Source organism: Pituophis catenifer, unplaced genomic scaffold, assembly GCF_029215685.1.
Source record: "Pituophis catenifer annectens isolate HBS135680 unplaced genomic scaffold, rPitCat1.0.hap2 SCAF_1, whole genome shotgun sequence".
In the NCBI taxonomy this organism is placed as follows: Eukaryota; Metazoa; Chordata; class Lepidosauria; order Squamata; family Colubridae; genus Pituophis; species Pituophis catenifer.
Genome location: NW_027256881.1, coordinates 203464234 through 203477114, shown reverse-complemented (window position 1 = coordinate 203477114; position 12881 = coordinate 203464234). Strand labels below are relative to the sequence as shown.

General features: G+C 37.7%; 1 protein-coding gene across 7 annotated transcripts in view; it reads right to left on the bottom strand.

The window, feature by feature from the left end:
* Window positions 1-12881, bottom strand: part of RBMS1 (RNA binding motif single stranded interacting protein 1) — a 180557-nt gene that overhangs the window by 13140 nt on the left and 154536 nt on the right. For all 7 annotated transcript variants that reach the window (XM_070939284.1, XM_070939426.1, XM_070939132.1 and 4 more), the window contains 2 exons: window positions 12246-12403; window positions 9081-9160 (listed from right to left, as the gene is read on the bottom strand). In XM_070939284.1, the coding sequence (XP_070795385.1) occupies window positions 9081-9160; window positions 12246-12403 (238 nt within the window). The remainder of the gene's footprint in view (window positions 1-9080; window positions 9161-12245; window positions 12404-12881) is intronic.

Sequence of the window (12881 nt, the reverse complement as noted above, 5' to 3'; positions counted from 1 at the left end):
GACATTATGAAGCACTTCTATGACACGTAATTGCTGCTTTGGCAGGTATTAAGATCTGCAGAACTTGCTTACACTATAGCATGCTCACGGTTAATTCTGCAAGATTCTCTTGGACGAAGAAAATTAATATTTGCAGAATTAACTGTGAGCATGCTATAGTGTAAGCAAGTTCTGCAGATCTTAATTCTATTTGTGTTCTCTAACAGCTCAAACAACCTCAGGAGGATCCAGCTGTATTCAAAGATTCCCACCTACACAGTGTTCTAGTAGCTAGGATTCCTGCTGAAAAGAATATTCCGAGATAAATTACATTCACACCTAAATGGTTTGAGGTAAATAGAGATTGTTTGACTGCAAATCCATCTATCCATCCATCCTTTTCTGTCCTTTAAATCAAAATTACAAAGACAACAACGAATGGAAACTAATCAAAGAGGGATTCAACCTATAACTAAGGTAGAATTTCCTGATAGTGAGAACAATTAGCCAGTGGAACATCTTGCCCTTAGAAATTGTGGGTGTTCCATCACTGGAGGCTTTTAAAAAGAGACTGGACAGCCACTTTCTGAAATGGTATAGGGTAGGAGTAGAGGGTTGGACTAGATGATCTCCAAAGTCCCTTCCAATTCTGATATTCTATGTTTTACGCGATTGTTAAAAGCCGAGGTGGCGCAGTGGTTAGAGTGCAGTACTGCAGCTACTTCAGCTGACTGCTAGTTCAGCAGATCAGCAGATCAAATCTCACTGACTCAAGGTTGACTCAGCCTTCCATCCTTCCGAGGTGGGTAAAATGAGGACCCAGATTGTTGGGGGCAATATGCGATTTAGTATACTGTCTTTGGTGTAAGCCGCCCAGAGTCCTCGGAGAGTGGGCGGCATAGAAATATTAATAATAATAATAATAATAATAATAATAATAATAATAATAATAATATAATTGTAATATGTAACATGTTTACTATAAACTGAAGTTTTTATCTAACTTCATAAACATGGTCAATGGCTAGGGATTCTAAGAAATTCTATTATAAAAAATCTAGTGAGTGGGGGAAGGTTGCTTCAAGCTCTGAAAGACCGAATCTTGATAATGCTTTAATTTTTAAGTATTTCTGTATGGGAAGATAGAATGATGAATGAATACCTGAAAATAGTCTGCAAATATAATTTGAACTGTAAAGTTCACGTTAAGAGGAATGTATCAGCTACAAACATGATGGGTGGAAGCTGGCAGATACAAAAAAAAAAAAAGGTCCTTTTTGGCAGTGACACTATATATATGGAATTTCTTTCCCCCAGGAGATGCAATTAGCTTTCTTCCTGTTGACTTTTACGTGGGCTTTTAGTGGCTCCATTTTTCTTCAGATTTTATCATAGAATGGCTGACTGAACAGAACTATTTTGACTAAAACACAGCTGTTCCTCCCTTTCCTTGTAATACACTTAATGACTCCGTAGAAGCACTACCATAAAGTCGGTTGTTAATACTTTCAGCTAATAATAATGTTCCTGCTTCGCTGATTTTCAGCAAACAACATCCCATAGACTATATAAACCCTGTCTCGAAATATAATATGAATGATGTAAACCATAAGCTTAAAAATTCTGGGATGTCTGATCATCCCAACCACTCCAGCTGCCATTTTGCATTAACAATGCAGTAAATTTGCATTTCACGTGGTGCTTTGAACTGAATGCTATTTATAATGATAGGACATGTTGTAGAGGTAATTATTTCTTTACTATACATTCCTACAGTGAACAATGCTAAAATTGTTCTGAACAATTGTTTTGTTGTTTGAGATTTCTCCATTATCTGTGAGTTCCGGTAATTTATCAATTTTCAGGAAAATCGGTTTGTTGTTTTTATAGAATATAAAGACAAGGATTATACTCAGATTACATTACTTGGGCTGGATATTCAGAAATATGTTCTCAGCCAGTTTCCTTACTAATACCTATTTGACCCTCATTTCCAGTCAAACACGCAGAAACTTTTTAGCAGAAAGATAATTCAGCAAGAAATATAATTTTAGCATACAAATTAGGTTGAAAATTATTTTATCGTGAAAGTGAGTGATTTGTAATCATTTTCAATGGTTCAGATGTTTAGTAACATAATCAGAAAAAGAATGTATTTCTCCTTCCCCCCTCCCCAGATTTTCAACTGTACATTATTAAACCATATTATGTTGCTTAAGGTAGTCCTTGAGATGTGACCATATGTTCAGTTGTATGCTGCAACAGCCGTTAGGTGAAGCGTCTCACTTAATGACCCCCCCCCATCCCTACTCTCCCCAATGAACTGTTAAATGAACATGCAGGTTGTTAAACAGAGCATGGGGTGCCTCAGGAATGGGAGAAACCCCTGGAGGCATAGCCCTAGACTTCCTTTTCACTATATGAAACTGGTTCCCTAGACAACACTGGATAGATCAAACTGGACTGATTTGTCTTTTTTAAAAAAATGTTTTAAAAGCAGTCTTGCATATTACAGCAAATGTGGGTATTCATCATTCTCCAGATGTTGCTGGATGAAATATCTCAGGAATAGACAAAGAAAAGCAGGATGTAAATGTAACTACTACTCTTCTTCTTCTCCTTCTCCTTCTCCTCCTTCTTCTCTTCCTCCTCCTCCTCCTCCTTCTTCATTGTAAACCACCCAGAGAGTGCTGTGGGGTGGTATATAAGCCTAAATGCTATTGCCATTATAGCCACTGTGCTTCCCTCCTTGTTGTAAAGGCATAAATCCCGCTTAACCTTGCATATAGAGAACTGAATACCAAGAAATCTGGAATGAAATTATACAAATTTCTGTCCTATTCCTGGCTACTGGATTACATGACTCTATGCCCCAACAGTTTACAATTTGTGTTATATCCCCTCATCAAGCTCTCCCTTCTCTGCTTGCTGCAGATTTCTTGAGTTCTACTCAATTGTCTGGTTTGCTCAGAAACAAAACATGTAATAGGACCTCAACCACAGCCTATTGACACCTATGTTCCTCTGACTGGAATTCATTTTAAGTAAGCTTAAGAAAACTGGATTCACGTATCAGGACTCCAAATTATTTTAAAAAACAGGAATAAGAGCAGTACCTGCCTCAATTATATTCCTTCCTTTTTCTCCACATTCAGGAACATTTTTGCCTTGTTTTAGTGCTGAAGAAACTCATTTGGGTAACAAGCCCCAACCATTATTTGCATGCTCTCCACCACACAATTAACACTATGCAAGTAAGTGTTTCCTTCTAGATTGCACATTATGGAGTAGTAGCAAGTGGGATGCCTAGAGAGGAAGCCTTAACCCTAGGTGCCTGTGGGAGGACCCTGAACAGTCATTACTGTCAATCACTGATGGCAATCCCTTTCGGTGGTTTTTTCAATACAGTGGATTACAAGAAAATGAATGGAGAGGCAAGGGCAAAACTGGGCTGGCTTTAGTCCTTATCTGAACATTGATTTCACACGTATTAAGTTGTGATTTCCTCATTTCTCTAAGTTTGTTCTTGTTTCCAACAATGGATCTTACAGCCTAACTCTGCAGCTACTGTACCTTCATACATATTCCCACTAACACTACCAACTTTCTTTAGTCTTACATCTATTCTATTCCAAGAACAGCAAGAATTGAATAGATTCTAATGCTTCCTTAGTTCTTTCTGAATAGTCCTAATACTGTAGACTGTCAGGGTTCTTTTACTTTAGAGGTTCCTTATTCTATAAGGTGATTTTAGAAATGTTTAGAGTGTGCTATAGTATGAATTGCTGTTTTTAGCCTATGTCTGTACGGTGCTAAGTTAAAGGCACAGGGTTAATAGATATACTACCACTATGATTGTCACTTGCCTAGGCTATTTTATTCTTTTTAGGAACTTCTACAGTTGTAGCTTTTTTGTGAATGGGACAGATGCCCAAAGCTTCCAAGTACTTCATTTGCACACTGTAGTATAAAAGCTAAATAAATGCTTTTTACAAAGTTCAATAGAGTAAAAAGAAAAAAAAAAGAGAAAGAGAGAGTCTGGCCTGATTTTCTTAGAAATGTTTGTTCAGCATTTCCTGAACATCTTGCTATCCGAGAGTCCCAGCTTTTTCTCCTGTCAACCTATCTGGCCATTTTGCATTTGATTCCAGATGTTTTTTTCAGCTTAGATATGACAGCATGGCTTTTTTAGATGGTTTTCCATCCAAATCTGTTCAATAACATGTTCTGACTTCTCTGTTCTTGCAGACTTTTCTCATCCAATCCAAGGTTGCTGATTTAGCCAACAGTCCTCCATTAACAGGAATTTGCTTTTTGGCAGATTTATTTTATCCTTGTCCTACACAGAAATAAGCTGTACTGCTAACAGACAGTAACTACTGCCTCTTCTGAAGCTGGAGTGAAGCAAACCTTGCCCTTTTCACTATGCCAAGGAGCAAATCTGAATTTAAAAAGAAGCCAGCCAGACATCAGAAGAGTATACAAGACAGGTCGTAAGTGGCAATGTATAAGACGTTCTGAATGCAAACCATTTTGAATTCAAACAGCTGTGTTTTGAGTTCAAAATAACTATTTGAAAGAATCTATTTCTGTCATTCCAAAATGGCCCAAAACAATCCATTTAAAGAGCAAAACAACTGTTTTGAACACAAAACAGCTGTTTCAAGCTCAAAACAGAGATATCAACTTCAAACAGTTCAAATTCAGATCATTAGTCAGAAACTATGTGGAGATATATACACAAGCAGCACAGGAAAAAAAGACAAAAGTCTAGAGAGTTGATTGCATCATATGCCAGTCAGCTGGGTATTAAACTAATATGTAAGTTTGATAATTAGCTGAATTATTACTATTAATAATACCTTAATAATAATATCCCATGCCCTTTACATGGACGACTTGAAGCTGTATGGAAATAATACCATCTGAAATAGAATTGCCGCTCAACATGTCCACAGAGGTAGTTAAGATATTGCAATAGAGTTTGGACTGGACAAATGTGCCCTGCTTACCATCAAATGGGAAAAATGGTGAAAGCTGAAGGAATCAAGATGTCCTATGTAAATAACATGAGGAGTCTAGATGAAGATGATCACTATAAATACTTGGGCATCCTTCAGGTTGACATCAAGCACAACAAAACCAAGAAAAAAATTAGAAATATCAGAAGAGTGAAGAAGAACTTAAAGTGCAAACTCAGTGGAGGAAATACCATCAAGACAATAAACACTTGGCCAATTTCAGTCATTAGATACACAGCTGGAATGGTAGACTAGACTCAAGCGGAATTAAAGGAGCAGAAAAATAATGACAATGAATCATGTCCTTCAACCACACAGCAATGTTGACAGACTCTATTTACCAAGGAAAACGGATGTGCATGGAATCTTGCAAGTACATTAGACAATTGAAGAAGAAAAAGGGGCACGAGAAAAATATATTAAGGATAATGAAGAAGATGCACTGAACCTAGTATACCAGGAAGGCCTGCTGAGTACTGGAGAGACCAAACTTGCCTACAATAAAGACCAAATGAAGAACAGAAAGTAGACATGGGAAGACAAAGCATTACATGGCCACTACATTTAAAGAATAGCCGGGAAGGCAGATAATAACAAGAGTTGGCAATGGCTAAGAGCAGGAAAGTTGAAGAAAGAGACAGAGGGGCTAATTTTGGCTGCACAAAACCAAGCCTTAAGAACAAATGCATAAAAAGCCAAAATTGAAACGACAGCAACAGATAGCAAGTGCTGCCTCTGCAAAGAACCTGAAAAACAGTGGACCGCCTGGTTAGCTGCTGCAAGAAGATTGTACAGACTGACTACAAACAATGGCCCAACGAAGTAGCAACAATGGTGCATTGGAAGATCTGCAAGCAATATATCATTTGCCTGCAAGCAAGAACTCGTGAGACCGTAAAAGAGATAAAGTAATAAAAAATGAAGAAGCTAAGGTACTCTGGGGCTTTAGACTTCAAACAGACAGGCACCTGCCACATAACACCCCAGACTTAACAATTGCTGATAAAAAAAGGTTAAAAAAAAAGTCTGGATAACAGATGTGGCAGTATCTGGAGACAGCAGAATAGAAGAGAAAGAACCGGAGAAGATAACAAAATGCAAAGGCCCGCAAATAGAAATAGAATAACTGTAGCAAAAGAAAGTAAAGTTAGTACCAATAGTCAAAGGTATCTTGGGTGCAATCCCAAAACAATTGGAGTACCACTTGAACACCATCAGCATTGACAAATTCACCATCAGTCAATTGCAAAAAGCAGCTTTACTCAGAACAGCTTACATCTTGCGAAAATACCTCTAACACCATCAGACTTCTACATCTGCCTATTCCAGATCCTTGGGAAGAATTCAATAGGTGGACAAAAATGTCAAATCCCATCTGAACATCTGGTTGACTGTGCGACAGGCTATAATAATTATATACCAGATAGGTATATGTTGAAAAGAATAAAGTACAGATAATTGATGGCGTAATACAAGGGGATAGTAGAATAGAAGAAAAAGAATTGAAGAGGTTTACAAAATCTCAAAGTTGAAACTGAAAGATTATAGCATATCAGTGTTTTTCGGCATACTAAGTGCCATACCAAAAAATCTCAGACAGCACTTAGAAAATCTGCACATTGACAAAATATGCATCTGTCAATTGTAAAAGGAACTTCTGCTTGGATTCACACATATACTACTCTGATACATTACGACATCCTACATTCTTAGAAGAACTCAATGCCAACAACAATATCAGTTAAAGATCGGGCAGTTGTGACTTCACATTGTTGCTAACAGACAATAATTTAACAATTGCTGATAAGGAAGACGAAAAGGTATGGGCACTATAGTGTACACTGACATACTTTGAGACAGCAAAGTAGAAGAGAAAGAACTGGAGAAAAATCACAAAATATAAAGACCTGCAAATATAAACAGAATAACTGTGGCAAAAGAAAGCAAAATTAGTACTACTAATAATAGACGCCTTAGGTGCAATCTCAAAATATCTGGAGCACCACGTGAACATTATCAGCATTGACAAAAATCACCACCACTCAATTGCAAAACGCAGCCTTACTTGGAACAGCTTACAACCTGCAACGATATCATTAATATTATTAAATAGCAACATCTGCCTATCTCAGGTCCTTGGAAAGGACTAGACAAAAATGCCAAATCCAGTCACATCTGGCTGATTGTGTGATCAGTGATAATTTATTAAACATGTATGCTGCCCAACTCTTAATGACTCTGGATGGCTCACAACAATTCAAAAATAAAATTAATAAAACATAAACAATAAAGATAAAAGATGGCAAATACTTAATCCATTACTTTTAAGGACAAAGCAAACATGTTAAAACTTTATTAGGTGATTGTCATATTATAAATACTTCCTTGCCTTAAACTCAAGTCTACTTACTCTTCATGTATTAGCAAATACTGTTTCCAACATTAAAGATGAAATCTAACGTATCCTATCAGAGAAAATGACCACAAGCTATTTAAGTTTCTTTTTATTTCAAGGTGCAGCAGTAACTGTTATCACATATACAATATCAACCTCAATATTCTGGAAGAGTCAGAGTTAATCATTGGGAGCTTGTAATGAATTTCAGAAACCCAACTGTTAATTCCCCATAACTTTAATCAAATCATAGCTCTCCAGGCAGCCAAAGAGAGAATTACAAAGGATAGCAGCCAAAGGGACCATCACAAATTCCTCAGCAATTAGAAGAGTTTGTCTTAATTTTATTTACTTTTCCCACAAAGCTATGTCCTTCTGGTCAGCATGGGGCCCCTCAAAAGTGGCTGACTTTCCAGAGAATATCAATGAGCAAAGCAACAATCACTGGTAAGAACATGGAAAAAGATACTTGTTAAGAAATTCTACAATACTGAACTGTATGGTTTGGACATACAACAATTATGAGATAAACCATATTTACTTCCAATTCTTTCTTAATCTAAATTCTGTTCAGCCTGCTCTTCCCAATGTCATATCATTGTAATATCACTGGAAAGTAGAAGAAAGGCTTTCTTCCTGATTGAGTTAAAAAAAGGCTTTCTCGTTGATTGATCGATTGATTGATCGATTGGTTGGCGGATGTAGTAAGTGCTCTTCTTACCCTGCACTCAACTTCTGGTTCATTATTTTTATTTTTTAATCCTATAGAGAAATATGTTATTCTATTCTGGCAGATGCTGACAATAAAAGGGTGTTCACTTCTGGCAGTATTATGAGCTATCATAAATTGAGAGCTGTCCATCACAAAATACCAAAGTTTCATATGAAGAGTCACAGTCAGTGCTAGCAAGCAAAGAAATCTATGTGAAGAATGAGCTAATTAAAAACTGAAGACCCATTTGATCCTTCCTCTTCCTGCACACACATTCCAGAATTATTTACTACAGCTGCAGGGATCTGAAGTACTGTAATGTATGCCTTAGTGCTAGAATATTATCATATTAGTCTTCCGTCTGGTCTCCCTTTGGTTACAGTAAGTGGAATAAATAACGCTTGCACTACTGAATAGCTGAACGCCAGAGGCAACAGTATCCGTAATCTCCCTGTTCACATACAGCAACCTTTTCAGAGTTTCTGCAACCATGTGAAAATTTCCACAAAAGGGTACTCAATGTACAAGAAAAGTGCTACAGAAGAATGGTCGGCGACACTGACAATAGCCTAATTCACAAGTCGCGTCTGTCCACATGACTGTCTGCTGAGAGAAGAATGGACTGTTTCCATGTTCAAAAGGGATTGGCTTGAATTGGCCTGGGGCTAGCAATCTTCTCATGTTAATTAAGATAATAAGGGAGGGACTATCAGAGGAGGGTGGGAACGGAAGGCACTCTCCGTCCTCCCTCCCTCCCCTTCTCCCTTCCTTCCATCTTTCTCCCAGAGTCTGATTAGCACCGCAAAGGGAACAGGAATGTTTTGCTTTAAAAACAACAATGATGATACAACACCCACATTTCTGTTTTGCCTCCACTTTTTATACTCTAGTTCTAAGACTCATTAACTGCATTTTCCATGGAATGAACAAACCTGTGCACACATAAACAAATACACACACGCACACCACTTACCAGAAACTCCTGGTGGGGTTTTAATAAATTTCCCATTGAAATGAGCAATCACTGCTTCACATTTCTCTGTTGATTCCATCCTATTAAAAATATAGAAAGTGTATTATTACTGTATTAATGTCCATTAATACAACTCTGCCCAGAATTCCCCTGTGGTAAGATGGGTGGCCAATACATGTTATAAACATGTATAAACAAACAATAGTTTCAGTTCTTTTACTGTATGGTTACAATGATCAGATGAAATTGTTGATTTGATTCAGGCAGAAAGTAAAATCAAAGATTAGCATGACCGGCCAGGCGCAACATTTCTGTTGCGCTTTCTTTCCCCTGTAAATACTGATATTTCCTCCCTTGAGCTACCTTTAATTTTCTGACAAACTGGAAGTGAATGAGAGAACGCAGAAGCCCATGGCTCATTTTCACAGCACCTAACCTAGTTTCCTGACACTTGGCGTAGTTAATATAGCATTAGGAGGATTGAGTTTCAGGCAGCCACCTAGGTTTTTACAACTGCACATAACTAGATGCCTCAGCTTTACTTTCCTTCTTGCTCAGTTCTAGGAGAGGTTTTCTTTAATGAAGAACACTGAAGGTTTAATTTCCCCTATTCTGCCAGGGCTAGCTCCTCCTATTACAAGTCTGCAGAGCATTCATATCTATGGGCGTATGAACAGCAATAGCACTTAGACTTATATACCGCTTCATAGTGCTTTACAGCCCTCTCTAAGCAGTTTTACAGAATTAAGCACCTTGCCCCCAACAATCTGGGTCCTCATTTTTTTCAATTTTGGAAGGATAAAAGGCTGAGTCACAGCCTCAAATCTTCTCAGAACCAAACTTCTAGCTGTGGGCAGTGTTAGCCTGCAATACTACATTCTAACACTGCATCACCACGGTTCATGAAGCTGGCTGACCCAATCTTAAAGCTGCAAAAGACTAATTTTTGATCACATTTTTGTATGTTGGCATTGGAGCAGATTCCTGAGAATATCATGAATAGTCCAGAAATCACTAGAGCAGGGGTGTCAAACTCACGTTGTCACGGCGGTGTCACGTGACATATCAGGACCTTTTCCCCCTTTGCTAAACCAGGCATGGGCGTGGCCAGCGCATGACACATCCGGCCGTAGGCCGGGAGGTTGACAGCCCTGCACTAGAGGGATCACCAGCAGGAAAAAGGGGATCCTAATCCTGCAACATAGGGCTTTAGTCAGACCCCATTTAGAATACTGTGCCACTTCTGGAGACCCGACTTTAAAAAAGATATTGAAATCCAGAGATAGGCAACAAAAATAGTGCAAAATCTGAGGGGCAAAACATATCAGGAGACACCGGAGGATCTGAATATGTAGATCCTGGAGACAGAAGTGAAATATATTAAGGGTGTGAATAAGGTTCTGGAAGGCAGTATTTTCAATATTAAGCAAAAATCAAGGACATAGGAGCATAACCTCGAACTGAGAATTTTTAAAAGCAGTGAGTTATTACTTCACAGAAAGACTAGTGGAAGCTTGGAACCAATTTCCAGTAGAGATAGTGGGTCAGTCATCAGTAACTGAGTTTAAACATGCTTAGGATAAACTTATGTCTATATCCAACAAACAAATAAAAATAATTTTTTAATAATCAAAATTAATTAATTAAAAATAAAACACAAGCAATAAGCACTCAAAGGGCAGACTTGATGGATCTTTTCTTGCTGTCAGTTTTCTATGATTCTATAAAACAAACAAATGGATCATTAAGAGCCATGGTGGCGCAGTGGTTAGAATGCAGCAGCGCAAGCTACTTCTGTTGTCTGCTGTTTACCTGCAATTTGGCAGTTCAAATCTCACCAGGCTCAAGGTTGACTCAGCCTTCCATCCTTCCGAGGTTGGAAAACTGAGGACCCAGATTGGAGGCAATAGACTGACTCTGTAAACCGCTTAGAGAAGGCTGTAAAGCACTGTGAAGTGGTATATAAGTTTAAATACTATTGCTATTAAGATAAATCGATTCGGAATTCTTTCTTGAGGCACAAATGATCAACTTCAAATGATCATATTTAGACATATTTCCAATTGGGCCTTTCAGAAGTCCTAACCATGTACGCATCCTCAGCATTATGGATTTTTAAGGCAGCCAGATCTTCACATAATGTGTCCAAAACAACACTGGCAGGATAAAAAAAAATCTATTAAAAAATGACCAGCTGAGCCTTCTCATTTGTGCCTTGAGTGAGAACTCTGGATTGATCTGTTCTATGAGACATTTTAAAAGCAGTCTTATGTACTATGGCAAGTGTGAGATATTTATGATTCTTCAAAAGTTGCTGAATGAAACCTTCCAGGAATAGCCAAGAAAAGGCAAGATGAGAATGTACATTGATTTGTTCTGGGATCCATTTACTTGTTCTTTTGGTTATCCGTGGTATTCTTAAGACTCTTCTCCAACGCCAAAAGCATCAATACATTTCTGTTCTGCTTGTTCAAAGTCAAATATTTGTAATACTTTGGAGTTTTTTTCTACATAAACAGCCATTTAACTGACTATAATATTCACTAACAAAAGCACGCAAATGGAACTGCCTGTCAATTAACTACTTGTCTGACAGCAATCTAAACTGCTCTTATGTAAGTGATTGCCTGCCTCTCAATTGCAACAGCAATGAAAGTTAAATTGAACCTCACACTAGCAAATAACAATGAGGGGAAACTTTGCTTCCTAGGAGCCAAGACTTATTTCATTTAGATACAAATAGTAAATGATTCGATCAACAGATATTACTCCATATAAATATCTCATCCCTTACTTTTCAGATGGTTGAATATTTTTTGACCAATTAGTTGAGCCAGTACTGTTTGTTCAAATGATCATCTTTGAATCAAATTCATTTTTGTAGCAAAGCCAGACAGGTTTTCCCAGCTCAGCATCTCTTTGCGCCTTTACTGAAGAAATGTGATGTAATTGGAGTGTTCAATCCAACAGAAGAGAATGGATGAAGGTCAGGCTGGTTTTTTGCTCACAGATGTCTCATTACCCAACTAGGAAACATCAACAGTGCCACTGATGATGTTACCTAATTGGATAATGAGACACCTGTGAGCAAACAGTCAAGTTCAGAGAGCTCTGAAGACTTCAGAAGAAACACAATTTCAAAAAATTACATGAATGACAACCTACCTTGCAAAGCCAACTCCACGACTTGTGCCATTGGAATCACGAAGTATTCTTGTTGAGATAACTTGTCCAAAAGGTTTTAGCATGTTCTCAAGCTCTTGTTCATCCATTGAAAGTGGCAAATTGGAAATATATAAATTAGTTGGATCTTGCTCCTGTTGCTGAAAAGCAATTAAAATTATTTTATTAGTTGTTACAGTTATGAGCCATACAAAATATAAGATTATTACCAAAGTCTCCAGAATAAAGTGAATCTAATAATAATATAGGCTACAGCCAACAAACTTTTAATTCTGAAGTCATCAAACAGCAGTCTATCAAGCTTCAGTGGAGATCAATGAAACTTCTCTAAAGAAATGGTTGTGTCCAAAACCTATGATTACATCTATTCACTGCTACCAGCATTCACAGCATGAAGCTCTTCCTTCTTGTGATAATGTAAGCTATTATTATCTCTACAATTACATTCAAATGAAAAAAATCCCAAATAAAAGGAGAAGCATTTGCTCCAGAATGGCACAGAAAGCAAAGATAGAAGGCTGTGCTGCTTAATAACCCCCCTCCGCCCCACAACACACTATCTCAATTATAACTAGTTGATTAGGCTGATTCACATGAAAAACAAAAGACAAAAGTTGA